This window comes from Mus caroli, unplaced genomic scaffold (assembly GCF_978045245.1).
Source record: "Mus caroli unplaced genomic scaffold, Mus_caroli_1 scaffold_7, whole genome shotgun sequence".
NCBI lineage: Eukaryota > Metazoa > Chordata > Mammalia > Rodentia > Muridae > Mus > Mus caroli.
In genome coordinates this window covers 100048506-100073849 of record NW_028227262.1, presented here as the reverse complement: position 1 = coordinate 100073849, position 25344 = coordinate 100048506, and the positions used below count along the sequence as shown (strand labels likewise).

The 25344-nt window shown below is 44.5% G+C and overlaps 2 protein-coding genes across 3 annotated transcripts in view; one reads left to right on the top strand and one right to left on the bottom strand.

Annotated features, from left to right (window-relative positions):
- Igf2bp3 (insulin like growth factor 2 mRNA binding protein 3) overlaps window positions 1–25344 on the bottom strand; it is a 127208-nt gene that overhangs the window by 2293 nt on the left and 99571 nt on the right. Inside the window, exons 7-12 of the mRNA XM_021164650.2 lie at window positions 17061–17195; window positions 15490–15612; window positions 13864–13999; window positions 12372–12497; window positions 5515–5631; window positions 1454–1528 (exon numbers count right to left, since the gene is read on the bottom strand). Of these exons, the coding sequence (XP_021020309.1) occupies window positions 1454–1528; window positions 5515–5631; window positions 12372–12497; window positions 13864–13999; window positions 15490–15612; window positions 17061–17195 (712 nt within the window). The remainder of the gene's footprint in view (window positions 1–1453; window positions 1529–5514; window positions 5632–12371; window positions 12498–13863; window positions 14000–15489; window positions 15613–17060; window positions 17196–25344) is intronic.
- The window catches only part of Malsu1 (mitochondrial assembly of ribosomal large subunit 1), a 61561-nt gene that overhangs the window by 16125 nt on the left and 20092 nt on the right, over window positions 1–25344 (top strand). The window contains exon 5 of one of the 2 annotated variants that reach the window (XM_085840623.1): window positions 18792–18814. The exons of the other annotated variant lie outside the window; for it this stretch is intronic. Coding sequence (XP_085696749.1) covers window positions 18792–18799 — 8 coding nt within the window. The 3' untranslated portion in view covers window positions 18800–18814. Of the gene's footprint in view, window positions 1–18791; window positions 18815–25344 lie in introns of those variants that run through there. 2 annotated transcript variants of the gene reach the window in all.

The following is a 25344-nucleotide window of genomic DNA, read 5'->3' as shown; positions in this document are numbered from 1 at the left end:
TTTACTTTTGTGTGTGAGAGGTTTGCCTGCATGTATACCTGTATCATATGTACATGCCCGTATGGCAGGTATCAGACCTGTGGTTTCTTACGTGCTAGAAAGGAGCTGTATTGTACTCCTAGCCAGTTTTTAACATTTCCGATTTATGGCAAGAGCTGAGGATGGTGAGGCTGCTGGGGCGGGGTAGGCCCTTTGATGAGGAGGAGGCAGTGGTACTCACACTAGCATTTGCATGTTCTGTTCTCTCTGTAAATGATGTGAAGCAGCTTTGAATTTTCACCGATTCAAAACAAAACAAGAGGGTCTGGAATACTGCTCAAGGCAGAGTGCCTGCATAGCAAGACCTGGTTTAGGCTTTTTCTTCCCAGATAGAGAAAGTGGGGTGAGCTATGGGCAGTATTATGGAGTGCTAAGAAACAGCAGAGGAGACTAAGGTTAAGAGAGAATGCTTTACCTTTACACAGCTGTTAGTGGGACATAGGACTAAGATTCAAGTGTTGGGCTGGGGAGGTGGCTCAGTAGGTAAACAAAGTCCCCAGGACCCACATAGTGGGAGACGGCTGACTCACAGATGTCCTCTGACCACAACATGCCATGATGCACATGCTCCTCCCATTTCTCCCATAAATAAATAAAAAGATGTAAGTACTGGATTAATGAATAGAATAGAAAGTCCTAAGTATCCCAATGGCGATAGTAAACCAACACCATCACAGAGCTCAACACTTAGCTGCCTAAGAACGGTTCCACACTAACAGTTCACTAGAATGAAGGCACCTGTGACTGGCTTCACCAACTGCCTCGGAGTTGGCTCTCCCAGGAGCACAGAGGGAGGTGGTGCTGCTTGTGTCAAGCACTGTACATTGTATAGCTACCTAGGAGAGAGATGCTTCTGTCCATTCTATAGATGAGGAACTGGGAGAAGAGTAACTTGTCTAAGGTCACACGAATGGTGAATGGCCAAACTAGGATTTGAAATAGGGGTCTAGCTGCCAGGTTGTCTCCATCACCTCAGAACACAGAGATCTTCCAGCTCCATAGGTCCATAGATACACATAAATGTTCAGTAGTTAAAGCCAGATCTCATGCCATCACAGCCCTAACCTTCTAACCAAAATCTAAGGACAGTGCTAGGTGAAAGTAAGAGAAAAAGGGCTACTGTAACTCAAGATTAGACCATCTCCAAGACAGAATGGGATGTTGAAAAACAGATTTACAAGATTCATTAGCAAGCAGGTGTGTCTCTGCCAGTGTTAAAGTCCGAACCATCTCAGTGGTGACAGTAAACCAACACCATTACAAAACTCAAAACTAAAGGCTTTTGGTTCATGGTTGTGAAATAATTCTGGTGTGGCTCCACTCTGATCTTTGGAATTTCCACTGATACACAGGGGCTGGAAAAGGTAACATCATCTTGCTCCCTCTAGTTACCTGTGCCCTCCACAACACATACCTTGAACTGAGCCTCTGGTGGTCCAGTGATAATCACCATCCTCACTTTAGCATCTGGTGCTTCGGCTGGAGCGATCTGTAATAGACCCATCACCAGCCAGTTATGATACTTTCGGGTGTCACTGACAAACCTTAGGCAAACCAGCCTGACATCTGCACATGATTGACTGAGCTGCAGAATTAAATGCCTTCTGGAAAGGAATTATGGAGAGGCTATGATTAATATGGGCCAGTCAGGTATAGCACACTATTTACTGAGTATGAAAATAGTGCCTGACTCTAATCTAAAACCGCATGTACAGCCACTGAGCCAACCCATACCACATCTAGCTAAAGAATAATCACTTTACAATGGGAGCACAGAACGCTGGGGACATTAAAAGGCCTGACCCAGAATTGTATAGTTAAAAGAGCTGGATATGTCCACTGCCTGTGCTTTTGGTTATAACTCCAGTTGTACATGAAGTGCGGTAACATGTTAGAAGCTCTGGGCTCCTAAGTTGTGAGGCTAACACATCCATGGTCTCTGCTTAGCTTTCAGAGAAAGGGTAATGCTGTCAAGGTAGCATGCTTCTTATTTTAAGGGGAAAAGACTCTCTGGATTACTTAAACTATGTGTATACTTTCTGTTGCTAAGACTGCTGGGTAAATTGCTCCCAAGTCTATTCACTAGAAGGATGTAGGCCATTAACCAGTATTAACTGAACAGGAGACAGGTAAACTGAGACTTCTCAGTTTCCATGGAGTACATGAAATCAAAAGTTAAGGCTGGGAAACAGTGCGGAAATGTATAGGGAGAGGACCAATATGCCCAAAGTCACAAGAAAGGGTTTTGTAACCCAGTTAGGGAGTTACTTTACGGACATTTGGGTGGAGGAGATGGCTCAGTAAAATGTCTGATGGACCTGGAGGGCATCATCCTGAGTGAGGTAACCCAATCACAAAAGAACTCACACAATATGTACTCACTGATAAGTGGATATTAGCCCAGAAACTTAGAATACCCAAGATATAAGATACAATTTGCGAAACACATGAAACTCAAGAAGAGCAATGACCAAAGTGTGGACACTTTGCCCCTTCTTAGAATTGGGAACAAAACACCCATGGAAGGAGTTACAGAGACAAAGTTTGGAGCTGAGATGAAAGGATGGACCATCTAGAGACTGCCATATCCAGGGATCCATCCCATAATCAGCTTCCAAACACTGATACCATTGCATGCATACACTAGCAAGATTTTGCTGAAAGGACCCAGATATAGCTGTCTCTTGTGAGACTATGCCGGGGCCTAGCAAACACAGAAGTGGATGCTCACAGTCAGCTATTGGATGGATCACAGGGCCCCCAATGGAGGAGCTAGAGAAAGTACCCAAGGAGCTAAAGGGATCTGCAGCCCTATAGGTGGAACAACAATATGAACTAACCAGTGCCCCCCAGAGCTCTTGACTCTAGCTGCATATGTATCAAAAGATGGCCTAGTCGGCCATCACTGGAAAGAGAGGCCCATTGGTCGTGCAAACTTTATATGCCTCAGTACAGGGGAACGCCAGGGCCAAGAAGTGGGAGTGGGTGGGTGGGGAAACGTGTGGGGGACTTTTGGGATAGCATTGGAAATGTAAATGAAATAAATACCTTAAAAAAAGAATACTTAAAAAAAAAGTCTGCTATGAATGGCAAGGACTGAAGTGTGGATGCTCACTTATACAGTTCCATCACCAAGAGATGAAATGGGTTGCTCAGATCAACCAGGCAGCCAAACAGCATTATTGATAAGCTCTTGGTTCGACTGAGAGACCCTGCCACTTGATGTGCAAATGAAACGAGCATGTCACTTGGAGTCACACTGATACCTAGACCTGTTCCGTGCAGGGCACTCACTTGTTTTGAGTCTGAAAAACAAGCAAACAGTTCCTTGCATTTAGTCCAAATTCCTGGGGTTTTGTTGACAGAAAACTTTGTAAAGGTGTCATTCTTTATCATTCCAGCTATTTTGTATGTTTGTTTGTTTTGTTTTAAATACTTTCATGATAGAGAGCCAAGGCTAAGGGAATGCACACGTTGACAGTATATATGGCTTCTACATCCTTTCTTCCTTTTTGATTTTTTTTTAAGGTTGTTTTTTTCTGTGTAGCTTTGGCTGTCCTGGAACTTGATCTGTAGAGCAGGCTAGCCTTGAATTCACAGAGATATGCCTGCCTCTGCCTCCTAAATGCTGGGATTAAAGATATGTGCACCTACCACCAGGCTGGCTACCATCTCTTAAAGTATGGAAAAGGGTTCATATCCTTTGACTAACCAAGTCTTTTCATATAAGCTTCTGTTAAAGAAACAAGGTTCCCAGCACTCGGGAGGCAGAGGCAGGCGGATTTCTGAGTTCGAGGCCAGCCTGGTCTACAAAGTGAGTTCCAGGACAGCCAGGGCTATACAGAAAAACCCTGTCTCGAAAAACCAAAAAAAAAAAAAAAAAAAAAAGAAACAAGGTTGTGTTATTTATTGTAGATAAATTAAGAGTAACTTCAATGTCAAAAAATAAGTGAACACATTAAATGATTATGATTTGGTAGTACCAGATATCTGCCTCAGGGTAGAGGAGATGGCAGGTGAGCACAAGGACGAGAGTGTGAACCCAGCACCCAAAGAGGAAGCCAGGCCCAGCCAGAAGTCCTTGCTGTCCCTGTAGCTCCACCTTTTCCAGAATTATTCCATAAATGGACCATATAATATGAGAGCTTCCTTTCTGACTTCTATCACCACAATACATGAACTTTCTCTCATCTGGCTACCTCAATGCTCTGTTACTCAGGGACTTCTACTGTGCAGGCTCATTGCATGGGGGATTACACTTTATCTGCACATGAAGGACATTTGGGATGGTTACCAATAAAAACATTATTCACATTCTAGTTTTCTTTGGGGGAGAGGTGCTTATGCTAAGCTTCACTTCTCATGGATAGATATCCAGAAGTGGAATATATATGTTGTACAGAAATTGTATTACATCTTTTTTTTTTTTTTTTTAAATTAAGGGGCTTTTAAAAGTTTCCACTGATGGTTTTCAGAAGAAAGCTGTGAACTTATCAAACCTGGCAACCTTTGTTTTAAAGCAAGAATCTGAGGATGGGGCATGGTTCAGTTGGTAGAATATTTAGATCCCAGCATCCATATGAACAGCCCAGAGGTGGAAAGGGTAGAGACAGGAGTCATGAAACTCACTGGTCCAGCAGCCCACTGAGTCAGTAGGCTGGTCAGTAACACCCTATCTCAGAACATAAAGTGCATGTGACTGAGGGACCAGCAGACATTAACCTCCATGTGCACACAAATGCTCAAGCACCCTCTCATAGGTGCGCATGCATACAAACACCTCTTTTATCTAATAATGAATTGCTTCAACACATCAAAATACAGATCCTGCAGATAGACAGTGATCTCTTTTGACAAACACTAGTGGTCCCACATTTACACAATAAATGCTTAGTTGACAACACAAAACTTCATTTCCCTGCTGCCCCTCAGCTTTGACTGGCCAAGTTCTGAGAATGGAATATACAAAAAAAAAAAAAAAAAAAAAAAAAATCCCATAGCAATGAACTTATGGGAAAGACTTCACTACATGCCCCTGTCCTCATTGGCTGGGTGACAAATGTAGCTCTTTTTGTTTGGTTTGGTTTGTTGGGGTTTTTTTTGGGGGGGAGGGGGGAGGCTTTTTGGTTTTTTGTTAGTTTTGTTTTTCAAGATACGGCTTCTCTGTGTAAACTAGGCTTGCCTCAAACTCAGAGATCTGCCTCCTGAGTGCTAGGATTAAAGCACACCACCGCCCAGCAGACATGACTCTTAAGAGCACGGAAAGTGGAGATGAGCTAGAAGGAAGTTGTAAGTCAGATCTCAAAGGTGCCATGATGTGGTCCAGTTGGCTTCTCCACAGACCAATTTTTCTGAGAGAGATGTTAACTAAGCACAATTAAGCCACTGCTGTAGGGTTCCTGTCATAGTCCTGATTCATCCCACCACTTTCACTTTCTCGTATAACCAGGAGAACCACAGTGTGCACAACAGTACCTTAATCGAAGCTCCCGCAAAACGAGAAAGCTGTTTGATGTGTTGGCCCTGCTTGCCAATGATGGCGCCAACGGACAGGGCGGGAATAAACAGGTGCACAGTCTCCGTCTCTGATTGCTGTAAGAAAAGAAAGCCAGGACATGAATGCTTATTTGCTGCCAGATAAATCCCTGGCACCTTCACCTCTGGCACAGGCGCATTCTCATACAGTAGGAGTGCTCGGAAGGTCATGGGAAATGGTAAAGAAGTAACCAGAGCGTACCTACTTTTAGGACCAACTCAATCATTAAAGGACCTAAAGGACCAGTCATTAAAATCTCACCTTTGGCTACACAAGTTTTCCTAAATTTCAAAACCTTATTGACTTATACTTTGCCTTCTTTTTATTAATATTTAAAACATGTAGACTACATCCAAGGTGGCTTCAGATTACACATCACAAAGTAGACAGCAGTAAAGGATCTGGATGTCCAGAGTTTAGCCTCCTTGCCTCCTTTCTCTCTCCTTCCTCCCCCCCCCCCCCCCAAGTCAAGGATGAACATTTGTGCTTGCAAGGCAAGCACTCTTTTACTGATCTAGGCTTTTAATTCCTAAACACAAAGAGAAAACAGCTCCTACATATGGAGAGAACACACCATTCGACACTGGGCACACATAAGACAGAATTAAAAGGGAAACCCATTTACTTTAGTAACAAAACACTGTAAGACACTTCCCTCCCGGGCACTTCTTTGCACTCCCTTGGCATCTTATCCACAAATAGCCAGAAACCATTTGAAAGCTAAGTCCTGAAAGGTTGTGGACAGACATGCTTCCCTGCTTCACACTGGTCACGTGTGCCCTCTCCAGGCTCATGTCACATAGTAGTCACTCAGAGACAGCTCGGTGACCAAATTCCTCACAAGGCCATGCCAAGGTGCAGTGCCAGCAATGGAGCGCCGTCTAATGGAGCAACACGGCTGCTCCCACAGCTTCTTCTCTATTCACCTTCTGACAGCAGGAAGCCTGCTCCAGGAAGGCTCAACATTAGCAGTAGTGGGAGCTGGAATGAAAGCGGTCCCCATAAGGGAGGGGCACTACTGGGAGGTGTGGCCTTGTTGGAGGAAGTGTGTCACTGGGAGATGGGCTTTGGGGTTTCAGAAGCTCAAGCCCAAGCCAGGCCCAGTGGCTCTCTTTTCTTGATGCCTGCCAATCCAGATGTAGAGCTCTCAGCTACCTGTCCAACACTATGCCTGCCTGCATGCTGCCATGCTTGCCACCATTATAATGGACTAAACCTCTGAAACTATAAGCCAGCCCCAATTAAATGTTGTCCTTTACAAGAGGTCATGACGCCTCTTCACAGCAAGAAAACCCTAAGACAGACACCAAAGGGTCTGGGGGAGGAGGCCACAGGTGTCATGTTAGGCCATGAAGATGTCAGAAAAGAGTCACCTATAGTTAGGATAAATTATTGTTCTGGAACCTGTTACACATAAGAAGTTTGTTTTTGAAAAACATATAGTGGGGGCTGGAGTCATATCTCAGCTGTTAAAGAGCACTGGCTGCCCTTCCAGAGAACTCAGATTCAACTCCTAGCACCCACACCAGTTCCAAGAGATCCACTCTCTTCTTTCGACCTCTGTAAGCACTGAGAATATGTGCTGCACAGACATACACGCAAGCAAACCACCCATACACATAGACACCACCAACAATTCTGAAATAAAAATACAATGGTGGGAAAAAGGTAAGTCACCATAAGCAATAAAACAAATTTGTGTTTTAAAGAAGATGTTATACGTTCACTTCTCTAGAGGTGGAAGGAACTATTTACAATAAGAAATTTAAAGATGGGGCATTGGATCTCTGAGTTCAAGGACAACCTAGTGTACAGAGCTAGTTCCAGCAGAGCCAGGGCTTCATAGAGAAACCCTGTCTCAAAGAAGAAAGAAGCAGGGTATGGTGTGGCTGAATTTAAACATGAATGACTTGGTGAGGATTTCAGAACTGTCTCTTGAAGTACCCACACCCCAGCTCTGGAAAAGGAACAGCCGAAATGACCACAGTACAATATCACAACAGCAACAAAGTGCAATGTGAGGAGTCTCTGCTGGCCTGAGTGTGACAGAAGCTGCTGCTCTGAAGGCATGAGTGCCTGCCCAATAGAGCAATCCAAGTCTGAAGCAACTGTGCTTTTCATACAGGAGATGGTGCCCCAGACAAACGGTAAGTCATGTGCGCTATTGGCAACACGTCTTAAGTGATTCATCGGCCATCTGAAGCTGGAAGAGGGCGTTTCTGAATATCACCCAGCTCCTCTGGCTTTAGTTCTGTTCCCCCAGCCATCTCACTGGCCATAAATTATTTCACAAGGGAATTTTCCTCTGAGGCACAGGCAGCTCGTGGAAACATCTATCCACTTGACTGTCTGTACAGTGTGTTCTCACACGGAATCCAGCATTGAGAAGCTGTTTTCAGGATCTACCCCAGATAAGCACACCATTTTGTTTTATGGACAGACCTAAGCAGACAGAAGAAAAGCCCCTCAACATCGTCCTTTTGACACACACACTCCTTGGGTACAAGTTCTCCGCCCTGAACACACAGGGGACCCATTCCTACACACACTTTCTGACACACTCACTCCTTGGGTACAAGTTCACTGCCCAGGACACACAGGAAACCCGTTCCTGCATAGACTCTTTGAGGATGAAAGACAGCCACGGGACGAAAGCTACTTCCCAGTGGATTGCTGCCAGATGCCTGTGGCAAAGCTTCCTTCGGACTCTTGGCAAGCGCTGCACTGTGTCTTGAAATAACGAGAACAGAGCTGTGAGGCTGAACATTTGCGTAACTGGTGAAGTCTGCCAGTGAATAATTCCTAATCACCCGCTATCGAGAAGATACACGCAGCAGCAAACAGTGAGGTTAAGTGTATTTACTCTGCAGGCAACACAAACTCGGGCATCACAAAGGCATGGAGACGTGCCTGGCAGCCAAGAGATTCGCCTCCAGGAACCTGGCAGGGTGCCAGTGTTTTCCTTTGGCCTGTAAGATAGGTACTTGGGGGAGGGAGGAGTTGTTTTTAACTAGATTTGGGTCTAAAATGAAGTTTACTCAACTCTATGACCTGAACAGAATACTAAAGCTTAAAAAAGAAAGAAAGAAAAAAGCAAAGAAAGAAAAAGGAAGTTTTTTTTCCCCCATAACCAAGGAAACCAAGGCTTCATATGATGCAGTGGTTTACTTGCTTAGAAACGTTTTACTGCACCACAGTGAAAAATCTTAAGGACTACAAGATCCTACCTGGCCTTAGAAGGAGACAGGAACTTGGTCTGTTTCTTAGAGTGCCTCTGGTGACCTACAAAGAATGCTCACTCATCTTTCTTGCCCCTGTACTTTCCACCTCAAGGTCAAACTAGTGTCTTGGAGCTTCAGAGAAGAGTGTAAAGAAGCTACCAGGTTTGTGAAGACAAGAGCCCACAGGTTGATTCCTGCCAACATGGCCAGCGGAGACACCGAGCATGCACGTTGCCAGCTCCAGCTCTTGGCTGGTTCTCTGGCTGGCAACTCTCACTTCCCTACTGTTTGGGCATTTCTGAAAGGAGCATTTCCTGTCATTTATAAACGAGGGTCTTGCCAATTCAGTCCTGAGTGAACTGGGTTCCAAGCAGGAACTAGAGACTCTGAAATCTTTTGAAAGATACATCACTTTGGCTGTTTGGAGCAATCAACCTCACAGGTTCTGGGAGAGAGAATACTTTGGAAGGATGAGTGAGTAGAGATCTGGAATGGAACAGGGGCAAGAAGTTTATCCACAGACAGTCCATTCCTCTCACACAGCAGAAGTGAATAAATCTACATAAAGAAGACAGACAATTCTAAAAGTCCATAAAAAGTCTTGGTGGTAGTGGTGGTGGAGGGGTGGTTTACACATCAAAATCTACTTCTCAGGGCTAGGGAGATGTGTTAGTCAATAAATGAAAAGCCTGAGTTTGGAAGCCAGCATTTATGAGAAGCCAGGCACAGCAGCATGCACCTATACATCTGAGCATCATCTACACAGGTGACTCCCTGGAGCTTACTGGCTGACAGCTGAGCCAGACCAATGAGACCAGATTCTGTGAAAAAAAAAAAAACTTTACTCCAAAAAATAAGGTGGAGGGCTACAGAGATGGCTCAGTGGCTCAAAGTACTTGTCACATAAGCATGAGGATCTGTGGAGGCCAGGTGATGATGTCAGGTCCCCTAGGACTGAAGTTACAGGCAGTCATGACCTAGAAATTGAACCTGGATCCTTTGGAAGGGCAGCCAGTACCCTTATCCACCGAACCATCTCTCCAGCCCCCTAAAACCAATGTTTTTTTAAAGACATCACCATCAGGATATAAAAAGCAAAAACTAAGTTACACTTCTTTCCTATAGCCAGAGTGTTTGTGGCCTCGATTTTACCTGTCCTAGCATTCTCTGATACCTCTCAATCTAAATATACCTCACAAAAATACCTTACAATTCTATTGGCAAGTCTAAGGAAATTCTTTAAGAAAGTAAGTAAATTACACAAGTTTTTGTGTAGTTTGGGGGGGGGGGTTGGATTTTTTTTTTTTTTTTTTTCTGAGACAGGGTTTCTCTGTATAGCCCTGGCTGTCCTGGAACTAACTCTGTAGACCAGGCTGGCCTTGAACTCAGAAATCCGCCTGCCTCTGCCTGGGCATTAAAGGCATGCGCCACCACTGCCTAGCTTTTGTGTAGTTTTAAACTCTGCTTTGTGGGGGATCATGGAGATAGGGTCTGTACTTAGCTCTGACTCTCCTGGCACTCACTATGTAGACCTGACTGGCCTTGAACCCAGAGATTCATCCACCTGTCTCTATTTCCTAAGTGCTTAGCATCAACACAGGCCTCTATCCCCCATACACCATACTTGCTTTCAACTTGAGGTCTTGCTCTGTAGCCTAGGCTTGCCTGGACCCACCAAGTAGCCCAACCTGACCTAGAACTCACAGCAATATTCATGCCTCAGCCACTGAAGGCTGAGACTACAGGTTTTCCATTCTGAAAACAGACCCAGGGCAATAAGGAGCCTGACCTTCAGCTGCATAAATTTACAGCAGAGCTAGCTCAGACTTGGGGTGACTCCAATCTTCTTTCCCCAAGATGGTCACCATCAGGAGCAAACCTGCCAGCTCCTTCACAGTACCCAAATCTGAATGAAGGCTTTACATGATGTGTAGGATCTATTCATACTTGATATTCAGTTGACAATCTGTGTACACTGTGCTGGAGCAGGTTCTTCAGGATGCCCAGGGTGATGTGAACTTGTCAGCTCAAGCAGTCCTCTCTTCTTTAGTCTGTCCCACCCCCACCAAGTGCATACATACTATCACTTCCAGGTGCTTATTTAGTCACCACTGTGAAAGCCAACCTCAATTTGTTACATAGTTTCCAGGTTTAAATAACTGGATATGGCAGGTGAGTTGCAGAGAAAGATTCAAGATCTTTCAAGACTCAAGGCAGAAACCTAGAGGCAGGAACAGAAGCAGACCATGGAGGAACACTGGCTTGCTCCCCATGGCTTTGCTCATGTAAAAGCACAAATGTGACACCAGATTCAGGGACAGACAAGGAAATTCTTACTTTTGAAATGGTACAGTGTTGACAGGCTAGTACTCTTGTGTTCCTGAAGAACACCAATGTCCATTTACTTTACTCTAGGTAGTGGCACAATTAAACTCTCAAACTGTAACACTTGAACATCTCTTAAGGTGCGTGGTAGCTATATTAAGAGCGTCAAACAAATGGAGAAAGAAATCCGTCATGAATGACCCTAGAATATTAAAGACCAATGATGCAAACAACGATGATCTTTCCTAGTTAGGTGTCTTTTCGTCTGCAAAGCTATTCTCAAAAACTGGATAGCAAAATAAGATTTACAAAACATATGATGGCTCACAACATAGGGAAGCAGGGTAGGAAGAGAATGTGTATTAGGTCAGCCTGGGCTACATAGAAAGACTTTGTCTAAACAATTAAATCCCTGTGCCAGAGCTGGAAAGGTTAGAAGCAATTGTTCCTGCTATAGACCTGGGTTCAATTCCCAGCGCCCACATGGCCATTCATAGCTACAGATCTAGGAGATCCAACACCCACCCCACCCCCCCGACATCTGTCAGTACCAGGCATGTGTGGTACAGGCATACATACATGAGCGCAAATACTCATGCACATAAAACAAATTTTTAAAAAAGTCCTGTCTCCATAAATAAACATATTTGTTATATAATCTCTACAGAATACAAGCTATGCCATGTTCTATACATGAACACAGTAGAACTGTGAGATAAACTCCCTTGGTTCACTGACCAGGAACATACGATACCCAATGGAAAACAAGCCCAGTCTATCCAGGCCTTCTAGAGCCGGTAACTTCTAGGTGGTAAAAATGAAAGAGAAATTTTTCTTTGAGACAAAGTCTTGCTGTGTAAGCAGATTATCTCAACCTCGAAATCCTCCTGTCTCAGCAAGAGTGCACTTACAAGTGTGCACACTGTCCAGCATGGAAATCTCCTAAAAACCTCTTTGCTTTAACATTAAAACTATCAGCCTTGACCCCGGAGTACTGCACCAAAGACAAACCAACAAAATAAATCCACCAAAACTATTTTTTTTATTATTGAAATGACATATTTGCATAATTCTACCACCCCAAATACTTCAGAACAACTCATGCTTATTATCTGGAGATCAAATTAAAAGTTTCCATTGACAAGTAACAGATCGCACAACACAGAGCTGGCATGAACGTTTTGCCGATTAGCTCAGACTGCAGCATCACCATGGCACGTAAGTGTAATGGCAAGGGCCGAAGAACTTACCTCAAATTGTGGGTAGGGAGGAGTCAGGGTTGAAGGGGGCCCTGAGGTGGGAGGTGGCATCCCTGACGTGGGTGGGAAGAGACCCAAGGCATTCAGATTTAATCCAGGGATTAAATGTGCTTGAAGCTGCAACGGTAAAGAGGAACTTTAATTTTTTACCAAAAGAATCAAGGGAGTGAGTATTTGTAAATGTCACAATTCAGATTGTGACCTTTTGTCTAATAAAGAAAAAAAATACTACACTAAGACTCGTTTATTTAGCACAGCAGGTATTCCCACAGAATTATAGGTAGTGTATTGATGCCTCTCAGCACTGTTGCACTGAGGAGTCTCAAGGCAAGTAAGGGAAGCATGGTCCCTCCCCTCTCCACCAGCTCAGAGCACCTAAGACAGAATGGTGCTCTGCACACTGCGGGTCCTCCATAAACAGCCTCAGAGTCCTGCACTGCTGAAGGAGAACTAAGTGAGCTGCACCTCCTGAAATCACATCAGGTACTGAGAGCAAGCGCTGGGACAGGAGCTTCATTCCTAGCCTCCCGCTGAATCCGCCTTCACAGTAAGCACACCTTTGGGAGGATACCGAGTTGGTGTGTTTATATGTGTATAGATACTTTGGATGCTTGCCTATCTGTACCCTTCTCAGGTTACTATGTCCTACGACAGGCCCAACTGAAGCTCCTTACATCACTCACTTCACATTTAAGGAGTACCTTTTACACAGTGGGCGTCTGAACTGTTCCACTGCCTGAACCATTCCGCCATAGTGGCAGGAGTTTGTTTGCAAAGCCTTCACTACATTTGCCATAGGGAATTCTCAATCTTGCAGGCTTCTATGGGTTAATACGGTAATATTCAAACCTGTGTTTCTGCTTTATGACTCTGCAGTGCAGGGGCTGAGGCACGCTAGGCAAGCACTCTAGCACAGAAGCCACACTAGCCCCTCAACCTGTACCATGTTCAAGACATGGACCTTCTACATTCTCAGGGTGGACTTGACCTTGCAGTCCACCCACCTCAGCCTTCCAAGTTGCTGGGCTCACACCACTCCACCTTGGCACTTAAGCCTGTGTTTTTCTAATTGTAAGTTTACATGCATGGTACTTGGTGTAATCTTAAAGAGCATGTACAATAGGAGATACCAGCTACCTGATACAGAGAAGAAAGCTGTGGCTCACAAACTGTTGGCGGGAAATAAAACCTAATTCTCCTGCCTCTAATGCTCACATCCTCAAATTAACACAGGAATAACCTTGGGTAGACAGGTATTAATCATTGCTTGTGTATCAAGAAGCCAAGGCTCAGAAGCTACCTAATGGGTTAGTAATCACAGACAGCTAAGCCCAGTGCGAAGGCTTGTGTGCCATCTCAGAGTCTTGGGACGGTGCTGACCACTCACTCACAACACTTGAAGCACTGGAGCCACTGAAGAGTTCCTAGCAAAAGAGTTCTTGACTGTCCATCAGAACAACGACCTCCCCACCCCAGAACTAACATTCATGGAAGCAATATCATTTTCATAAGACTCCCTGATCTTCTTCATTATTTCCTCCTCGGCCTTGGCACACGTCTCAACACTGCCTTTCACTGTAATGGTGCGTTCCGGATTGTACAGCGTCAGTTCCTGCAATCTATGGGCAGGAGAGTAAAAACAAGAATGTCAGGAGGACAGGTGACAGTCATTCAGCTGTCACAATGGCTGGCCCAGCATTATTAGAAAGTGTGAGATCAAGCACCAAAGACCCAAATCCAATCTTGTAGTGACCTCCCTCCCATCCCTCAATAGCAGCGACTGGGCACATGGTTTCATTACATCTGTGTTGTAAATGCGGTACACTTGTTGAGCCCCTCATTCCACCCCTGACAGTGAGCTGAGGAGGAGTGAGCAAAGGGATGTTTGGTGCTGCAAGGAAGCACCTAGGCTTTTCTGGTCAATCCTAGTCAGAAGCCGCTGACAACTGTGTTTTCTGAAATAAGGAGGTGGACGCAGTAAAGCCCTCCCCAAAGGCAGATCAGCATCTGTGTGAGTGAGCTCAATTTCTCCAATATTTTCAGAATTTAGATTAAAGTTACCTAAAGGAAGTAACACAATCAAGCATCTAGACTAAATTTTTAAATGGTCTCTGCTGACCCCACTTAAACCCCGAAACAGACAACAATATTAAAAACTCTTTGCTTAGCTCAGACCCTACTGAAGCTTTAAAGGCCAGGAGAAGTTCCAAGTGTGCACACTGATGCCTACAGCAGTCAGCAGCTTTGAGAGGAAAAACAACTCCTACCCAGGACGGGCGGGGCCGTGGGTGGGTGACATCTTTTATATTCTCAGAGTTAAACACCCACTTTTGGTGCTGACCAAGGAAGTATGTCACTCAAGCCTCTATTCTCGAGCCATTCCTGTCAGGCACTTTGTATTCTAACTTTTTCATCCATTTCCAGCTCACCGGCCAATTCCCACTTTCTGGGGTCCTATGGTAGAAACCAAGGATTATCACCCCAGAAAAAGAGAAACTTTTCCTTATTATCACAGTAGGCATGTACCCAGGTGTGATAACACACCTCCAAAATTATGCCCCCCACAAAGAAGTCTACATCCCTAAACACATGGAAAAGGGCTGACTTGTCTAAACCGTATGATGAGTTCTGAGGTTTCATCATAGACAGTGCAGCTTCCAGCACCTTCTCTCCATTGGCTCGCTCCCTCTGCTGCTCAAGAGCAGCCTGGGCCCAGGCCCCATGCTGAGGTCCTGAGCTGCCAACCCACATAAACAAGCCACGCAACACATGCTGACTATTGTCTTAAGCTGTCAAATGGTGGAATAATTTGTAATACAGCAAACGAAAATAAATTAGGTTAAAGTTCCAACTTGGGAAATAAATGCCAACAATACCATAAAGACTTTGGCTGGAAAATACGAATGTTGAGTATTAAGATGCATGCCACCCCTGTGAGAACACACAATACTTTCAAGATTGTTAGAAACAGGGCAGACAGCAGGCTGAGAAACGGGCTCTCAGCCTAACAGCAGAGCAGAAACAGCTGTAAGCAGGGAGCCGTGAACAAAACACGAGGCTTAAAAACAGGATATGAAAGTCCCTGACTCACAAACAAGACGGCACTTACGGAGATATTGTGATTTTAGTGTCCGTGTCTTGCTCGATTTTTTTAAGGTTTCTTCCTTCTTTACCAATGAGACGGCCTACAAAGTTATTGTGAGCTAAGATCTTCAAGGGAATCTCCTCTGTGCTGTAAATCGAAAAATGGTCATAAAGTCAGGGAAAATAAACCACTGGATAAAAAGACAAATGTTCTTCTGCTAAGTATTTCCGCCCAGACTGCAGGGTGAGAAACCTTACACTCGCTCTGCTGTGAAGTAAGCTGGCGACTAACCCGCCTCCAGCAAGTCACGCATGTCAGGGGAAAGAATAGCAGGCTATTTACATAGGCACGCATCTTTAAGACAGTCTTTCTCTTAGTCATAACAGGTAATATCTACACTCAGTGATAGCTTCTCTTAGTCAAAGTGGAACACAATGTATAAATCAAAGTACTGCACAAATACAGGAAACATTGCTCCAAAGTGCAAGGCCAGGATAGCCCTGGAACCACACATTTGGAGATAAACAAGTCCTACAAACTCAATAGTGGTCGCACATGGGGAGAGAAGAGCAGAAATGGAGCTGGCTCCCTGTGCCCTGCTTTGCTTCTCTCTTTCCATGTTTAGGCGGTATGAGTGTGTATACACATGCATGTAGGTGTATACTCACCCACGAGTGCATATGTGTTGCCCAGAAGTGTCACATGTCTGCTTCTATCGCTCACCACCTTATCTTTTGAGACAAGAGTAACCAACACTCTCTCTCAGTGAAACTGGACCTGCTGCCTCTACTTCCCCAAAGCTAAAGATACACAAAGGCCACCAGCACAGCCAGCTTTGCCATGAGCCTAGGGACCCAAGTTCAGGTCCCTAAGCTCACTCAGCAGACACCTCGCCCACTGGACTTCTTCCCCGTTACATAGCCTGCGTTTTAAATGCCACAGGGGACTCCACGGCAGTGGGCTTTTGCTTTACTTTCTCCATCCTAAAAACATGATTATACCCACACAAAACACCTATCACTAAGACATACATACATACATACATATATACAGTGGACTTTTACAAAGTAAGTAAATGCAATGCGGTCCCAGGCTGCCTCCTCCAGCCCTCCTTGCTCTGTTCAGTGCATCCAAGTGGCACAGACCCAACCTAACTTTCTGAGGCAGAGACACTCAACTCTAGCCCGATCCCCCAGACCAAGCTTCAGTTGCCCTTGGCACAGGATTAGGCTCTTTCACACCTCCATGCTGCCCTAATGTGCATGGTGGAGCTGGGTACAGACAAAGACAGAATGCCCAAGGTCTGCCAGGGCCCATCTGGGGTGAGGCCCTCAACTGGCTATATGGCCCAGCTGGCTTCTTCTAACTGCATGTCTCCTCCCCATCAAGGCTCCCTGTTCCATAGCCAAGTATAAATGAAAATGGAGGATTTCAGTTTCTAAAAGACTTAATGTTTCACACCAAGTCAAGAGTAACCAACACTATCTTATCGGGAAAGCATTCCCCTTTGCTGCTTAGCAATTCCCAAGAACTGTGTCAGAGAAATCTGCAACAAAGCAAAGAACCCTCTTCGCAGGCTAGACCTCGTTACTCACAATTTTATATCTTGCGCTTCCTTATGCATAATCTCCAGAATAGACTTACAAGCTGCAGAGGTGCCTTCAGGGGTAGAGAGGATAGTAATGGACTTCTCCGCGGCCCCTGTATTCTCCTTACGATGGACATCGATTCTGATAGCAGGCACGAGGAGAGGAAAATGAGAACAGTCAGTATGTATTCACCACAAGGATTCTTCAATTACAAACTGTAAGCCCCAGGAGTAATAGAGGAATCAAGGACAATCCACTTTAATAAAAAGCAGAAACCCATGATCAACTGTCAACTCCAGTACATTACAGATGGGTGGGGATATGTTTTAAGACAAGATCCAATGTATCCAGGCTGGTCTGAAACTCCCTACAAAGTGGGAAAGGGCTTTGACTTCCAGTTCTCCTGCCTCTGCCAGGAGAATGCTAAGACCACAGGCATTCACCACCACGCCCAGTTCATGCAAACCTGGGAAGTTTCATGCATTCTTGTTATGGTGGGTAATACTGACTGTCATCTTGATGGGGCTTACAGTTGCCATGGTAACAAATTTCCAGGCATGTTTGAGAGTTTATAGATTAGAGAAAGCACACTATAAATAGGGGCAATACCATTCATGGTCTGGGATCCTGGACTGTATAAAAGGAGATAACAATGTGAATAGGAGCCTTCATCCTTCTTTGCTACCTGACTGTGATGGAATGTGACAAAATGCCTCCTGCTCTAACCCGTCACTGCGACGATGACCGTCTTCCCTAGAACTGAGTCAGTGAAAGCCTATCCTGCCTTAAGCTGGTTTTATCACAGCAACAGACATGTAACTAACACACTGGCAACACTGAACTCCAGCCGCGGCCCCAGACAAACTGCAATCCCAGGAATGCTCTCTTTCTCAATCCAACCAAGCACAGACCTCATTCTGCCTAGGCTGTGTGTGCTTAGAGCTTCCCTTTATATGCTCAGAGCAATCATGTAGTGTGAAGAGACCGAGATGCAGAGAACTATGTATGTCAAGAGAACCAGAGCCAGAATCCCACAGCCAGGTCGGTGCCATGTCAGACACAGACTGTTCACCAGTCCCCTGCGGCAGACTTTCCTCATCCAGCTTTTGTTAACAGGGTCCTTCCTCCTTGACAGAGAGAGGCAGCAGCAAATGGTGATGGGAAGGCAACTAGAGAGGTGGCTAATTGGCTCTTTAAAAAAAGAAAGGTAAAAATAAAAACAAGTTTCAGCTGGGCGGTGGTGGCACACGCCTTTTATCCCAGCACTTGGGAGGCAGAGGCAGGCGGATTTCTGAGTTCGAGGCCAGCCTGGTCTACAAAGTGAGGTCCAGGACAGCCAGGGCTATACAGAAAAACCCTGTCTCAAAAAAAAAAACAAAAAACAAAAAATAAGAAAAAAAAAAAGAAAAAGAAAGAAAGAAAAAGAAAAAAACCAGGTGGCAGCAGGGCATGCCTTTAATCCCAGGGGCAGGAGACTCTGAGTTTGAGGCCAGCCTGGTTTACAGAGAGAATTCCAGGACAGCCAGAGCTACACAGAGAAACCCTGTCTCAGAACACACACACACGCGCGCGCATACACACACACACACACACACACACACACACACACAAAGAGACAGGAGAGGGAGGGAGAGAGAGAGAGAGAGAGCACAAGTCGTCAATAAACTCTAACTGATATTTAAACCAGCTAGTAATTATATTTATGCCAATTAATACATGATTTTTTTTTTGTTCTAGACCTGTAAATATTTTGAGATGCATAAAACAAAATACTGTTGAAGTGAAGGGTAACGAGGATGATCCACACGTTTGGTGGCAAACTGGCAGGGCCAGCTGAAGGTATAATGCTGATTGATTTTAAAAAGTACCGTTGTTGTGGACGATGTCTATGAGCAGGGCACACACATACCACAATGCACGGATGGAGATCAGAGAAAGTCCGAGCCCTTGGTCCACTTCACTGACGAGAGGTCCCTCCTGTTTCTGCCAGGCTTTGTTCTCCAAGCTAGCTGGCCTGCAGTTCTCTGGAGACCTCCCATCTCCCAGCAGCAGTGCTGGGGCCTGATACCTGCCCCTGCATCCAGCTTTCACTTGGATTCACTGGGTCAAACTCTGGCTAGGCTCCCACTGCAAATCCGGTCCCCTGCTGAGCCACCTCACAGGTCCTCACCCTTTCTGACCTAACAGGCCAAAGAGCAGGTTGACTGAGAGTAGACTTCTCGCCATCAGCACTCACACATTTTATGCCAAGTCCATTCTTTCTGTGAATCTAGCAGCAGCTGTTGCCTCTGCCTATGACAAAACAGTAGTACCCTCCACCCAGATGTGACAATCAAAAACTTCTCTAGAAAGTGCCAAATGTTCATGCAGAGAAATCCATCACCTCTGGTCAGAAACCACTGGTGTGCTGATGCTTTTTGTAGGACTAATTCCACTAAGAGAACAAAAGCGACTTTGGAATTCCTACTCTGCTCGTTAGAAAGCGATGGTTAAGTCACCGTATGACTCATACAGCTGGTTTCCCTTACGCGATACCAGAGATGGTGCCCAGGACACCATTAAGCTACTACACCTGCAGCTTGACCATAGTAACAAGTGAAAATACCATGTATCATTTTTTATTAGATGTTTTCTTTATTTACATTTTAAATGTTATTCCCCTTTCCTCGTTTCCCCTCCGAAATCCCCCTCCCTATCCCCCTGCTCACCAACCCACCCACTCCTGCTTCCCGCCCTGGCATTCCCCTACACTGGAGCATCAGGCCCACTGATGTCCAAAAAGGCCATCCTCTGCTACATATGCAACTGAAGGCATGGGTCCCTCCATGTGTACTCTTTGGTTGCTGATTTATTTCCTGGGAGCTCTGGGGGTACTGCTTGGTTCATGTTGTTCTTCCTTTGGGGCTGCAAACCCCTTCAGCTCCTTCAGTCCTTTCTCTAACTCCTCCATTGGGGACCCTGTACTCAGTCCAATGTTTGGCTGGGAGCGTCCACCTTTGTATTTGTCAGGTACTGGCAGAGCCTCTCAGGAGACAGCCACATCAGGCTTCTGTCAGCAAGCACTTGTTGGCATCCACAATAGTGTCTGGGTTTGGTGACTATATATGGGATAGATCCCCAGGTGGGGCAGTCTCTGGATGGCTTTTCCTTCAGTTTCTGCTCCACATTTTGTCTCTGTAACTTCTCCCATGGGTATTTTGTTCCCCTTTCTAAGGAGGATTGAAGTATTCACACTTTGGTCTTCCTTCTTTTTGAGCTTCATGTGGTCTATGAATTGTATCTTGGGTATTCTGAACTTCTGGGCTAATATCCACTTATAAGTGGGTATCATGTGTGTTCTTTTGTGATTGGGTTACCTCACTCAGGATGATATTTTCTAGTTCCATTCATTTGCCTAAGAATTTCATGAATTCATTGTTTTTAATAGCTGAGTAGTACTCCATTGTGTAAATGTACCATATTTTCTGTATTCATTCCTTTGTTGAGGGACATCTGGGTTCTTTCCAGCTTCTGGCTATTATAAATAAGGCTGCTATGAACATAGTGAAGCATGTGCCCTTATTACAAGTTGGAGCATCTTCTGGGTATATGCCCAGGAGTGGTATTGCTGGGTCCTCAAGTAGTACTGTGTCTAATTTTCTGAGGAACTGCCAAACTGATTTCCAGAGGGGTTTTACCAGCTTGCAATCCCACCAACAATGGAGGAGTGTTCCTCTTTCTCTACATCCTTGCCAGCATCCTGTTGTCACCTGAGTTTTTCATCTTAGCCATTCTGACTGGTGTGAGGTGGAATCTCAGGGTTTTTTGATTTGCATTTCCCTGATGACTAAGAATGTTGAACATTTCTCAGGTGTTTCTCAGCCATTTGATATTCCTCAGTTGAGAATTCTTTGTTTAGCTCTGTACCCCATTTTTAAATAGGGTTATTTGGTTCTCTGGAGTCTAACTTCTTGAATTCTTTGTATATATTGGATATTAACCCTGTATCGGATGTAAGATTGGTAAAGATCTTTTCCCAATCTGTTGGTTGCCATTTTGTCCTACTGATAGTGTCCTTTGCCTTACTGAAGCTTTGCAATTTTATGGGTCCCATTTGTCAATTTTTTTAAAGATTTATTTATTTATTATATGTAAGTACACGGTAGCTGTCCTCAGATACTTCAGAAGAGGGCGGTCAGATTTCGTTACGGATGGTTGTGAGCCACCATGTGGTTGCTGGGATTTGAACTTGGGACCTTTGGAAGAGTAGTCGGTGCTCTTAACCACTGAGCCATTTTACCAGCCCCCCATTTGTCAATTCTTGATCTTAGAACATAAGCTATTGGTGTTCTGTTCAGGAAATTTTCTCCTGTGCCCATGTGTTCAAAGCTCTTCCCCACTTTCTTTTCTATTAGTTTCAGTGTCTCTGGTTTTATGTGGAGTTCCTTGATCCTCTTAGACTTGAGCTTTGTACAAGGAGATAAGAATGGATCAATTCGAATTCTTCTACATGATAAGTGCCAGCACCATTTGTTGAAAATGCTGTCTTTTTTCCATTGGATGGTTTTATCTCCTTTGTCAAAGATCTAGGTACAAGTTGACAGATGCACCTAAGAAGTCCTATATAAAGGTACAAAGCCTAGCTGGGCAGTGGCCTTTAATCCCAGCAATTGGGAGGCAGAGGCAGGTGGATTTCTGAGTTCGAGGCCAGCCTGGTCTACAGAGTGAGTTCTAGAACAGCCAGGGCTATACAGAGAAACCCTGTCTCGAAAAACTCAAACAAGCAAACAAACAAAAAAGATACAAAGCCTAAAACTTAATGACTGGGGTGACAAGAATCTAATTCATTCTTTTAAAAATTTGTGCACTTGTTCAATTTTAATTAACCATGAATTAAGTTTGCCGTTGTAAAAACATTAACTACCTCTAAGTGTGTGTTTTAGGGACATCTAAGCAACTGCTGGGTGGTCCTTTGAGTCTCCTCCTCTCTTAAGGACTTCCTGCCATGAAAACAGCCACTTCAACAAGCCAATAAAACTAAGCTTGCCTTTCATTTTATTAGAACTTACCTCAGAATTAAAACCTGTAACTTAATATAGAAATGAAACAAGTAAGTACTATAAACATATAATACATTAAAGTGTGTCTAGATAAGAGCTCCAATCCTATCTTCCTAACCAGTTTTACAACCTAGTCACCATCAGCCATGTGGTTGTCCTCTTACATGCTCATGGCCCCTCCTTTGGTGATTATTTCCACCCTTTTACTGGGCTGAGGGCTATAAAACTCTGATCCTGAGAAGGGAATGTTGCTCTGGTGATCAGCACCCTCCCCTGGGACTATTCCAGAAACATGGGTTCTGGTAATGAGTAGTTACAACGGCAAGAATGAATTAAACCCACCAGCAATGCTCAGCAACTGCATCGTCAGATACAACAAAAACACTCCCTTCTGCTTTGCCCCATCTGCCTACCTTAAGTTCAGCTTATGACTCCATTGTCTGACAGATCTCATTAGCAGTCTAGAAAGGAACTGAAGCTGCTACACCGAGAAGCAACAGTGTACTAAGTTCCCAAAGGTAAGGGATGGAAGGTGACAAGGCCTCTCTCTCCACTCTTAGATGAAAGTCCAGCTTCTTGGACTATGGGTCACTAAATGTGAGGGCTGTGAACATTTTTGTAATAGAAAAGGTTTCTGGACGGGAGGTGACCAAACTTCATTTCCTAATCGATTTCAAGTGGGATGAATCTATTGTGTTTCTGGGAGCACTTGGACATGGATCCTGTAACCACTGCAGCCTTAGTTCTGAGCAGACACATGCACACTTTGACCAGCACACACCCTGTGTGTATTTCCTTTACAGCCCGGACACTGCTGCCTCCAGCACCTCAGATGCAGGGTTATGTGCAGAGCCATTGTTCTTACTGTGCACCTAAAGTATTCTGTTCTTAGAGAAACATAAACCTTAATTGAGAAAACAAAGACTTTTGACACTTTCCTACCATCGTTCCCCAACATACATCAAACTGGCATATTCTGAATTGCACTGTGTAAGAATACTTGATTTTAGAAATTGGTGTTTGAGTTGTCAATTTGAGTTTCATTAAAAAAAAATTCATTAAATGATTTTTGGCTTGGGATTGGGACAGAATTTCCAACAACTTTTAGAAGGGCCTAAATACACTTGTGCCATTTTGTCCTACATATTTATGTGATGCAGCATGCGCAGCACGGCAGAGAGAATCAAAGCATCGATCCGCTGTGAAAAACCTGAAGCCGCCCCATGGCCTGCAGGGTCAACCACTCTACCAAGATCTAATTCTTCATGTGGCAGCAAACAAAGCATCTATCTCATTACTGTGCAAAATCAGTTTTCATCTTTAATTGATGGCAAAATCACATGAATACCAATGAATGCATTTTTTAAGGATTTATTATCAGAAAATGCTTGATTTGAACCTTACAGACCAGTTTCTGAAGGATATATAAGTTTCTTAGGTAAATAGGAATCACATGGAAAACTGAGAAAGGCCTTAACCCAGACAATGGTTCAATTGTTCTCCTGACACACTAACTACGAATTTGGAATCATTAATTTTGCACATTTGGAATCATTAATTTTGCACTCAGTGTCTCTTGCTTCAAAGGTAGGCTGTCCCATCACTAGATACAATTCGCTTAGGTTCTGCATGAAGACGAATCTCCCAGTTGGCTTCAGGCAGGGCACCTGTGATGAATATGAATCTCTCTCTGAGGCCCATGGAACACACTCGGGCACAGGTAGACACAGCACACCATCGTGCTATTTTCAGAAAAAGACCATGCTTAATTTCTCTAATCACATGAAACCCTTATTCTTACTAAATCTAAAAAGTAAATCCATCCAGTCATTCCTGTAGATGGGTCAAGCTGCAGAAAGATGGGGTTTGCATACAACCCCTCCCCCCACTAACTTCCTCCCTAGGGAATGCTTCAGTTCTCCAGGGAGCATGGCTCAGCAGGGCCAGCAATGTGTCTGTTGTGTGGCATTCTACAGAGGAAAGAGTGGAGGCAGAGTTTATCATCAAGCTTCTTTGAATCAAAATATCTACAGATTACACTAAGCATGGTTTGAAGGATGAAAAAAGTAACCTGTTATGTGATGGAACTTGCAATCTGCGACAGGACCTTAGATTTGGGCAATGGGTTTCAAACATAATTAGTGCATAGCCATTTTGATTTGAAAATGCAGTGGCTTCTTGTGTATCATTCAGTGGCTCTGTATACTGAGGCTGTGGTGAAAATGACATTAGTACCTGCCTGACTCCACCCAAGTGATGTCTGATCATGACTTTCTGCTCCCTTACAGCCTGACAAATTACATCAAACATCCTCAGGAAAAGGCCATTCCTAGCTCAGCTTAATCACAGAACAAATTAGACTAGAAGATGGAACCTCTCTCTCTCTCTCTCTCTCTCTGTCTCTCTCTCTCTCTCTCTGTGTGTGTGTGTGTGTGTGTGTGTTTGTGTGTGGTGAGTATGGGAGTGGGCATGCCTGGCCGCACCTAGAAAGAGGTCTGAGGGGCTGGAAAGATTGCTCGTGCAGAGGAACTGAGTTCAGTCTCCGGGACTCATGCCAGGAAGCTCACACGACCTCGAACTCTAGTTCTTTTTTTTTTTTTTTTTTTCCACAATTTTTTTTATTATATATTTTCCTCAATTACATTTCCAATGCTATCCCAAAAGTCCCCCATACTTCCCCCCCCCAACTTCCCTACCCACCCATTCCCATTCTTTTGGCCCTGGCATTCCCCTGTATTGGGGCATATAAAGTTTGCAAGTCCAATGGGCCTCTCTTTCCAGTGATGGCTGACTAGGCCATCTTTCGATACATATGCAGCTAGAGACAAGAGCTCCGGGGTACTGGTTAGTCGAACTCTAGTTCTAAGGGATCTAATGCTCTCTTCTGGCTACTATAAGCAGGTGTGCGCGTGCATATGCATGTACTTGCATGTGCGAGTGCGCACACAGATAGATAGATAGATAGATAGATAGATAGATAGATAGATAGATAGATAGATAGATAGATGTAAAACATTTTCTGAAAAGTCAGAGGACAACTTTCAGGAGCCTGCTCTCTCCTTCCATCACAAGATGCAGGGATGTAACGCAGGTGGTGGTTGGTCCCCATGGTAAGTATTTTGATGTGCTGAGCTAACTTGCCAGCCCCCTTTGGTTTTGTTTGTTTCATGCAGCCCCAGCTATCTTCAAATTCATTACCTAGCTAAAGAATGCTCAGGAACTGTTGACCCTGCTGCCACCTCCGCCTGAGG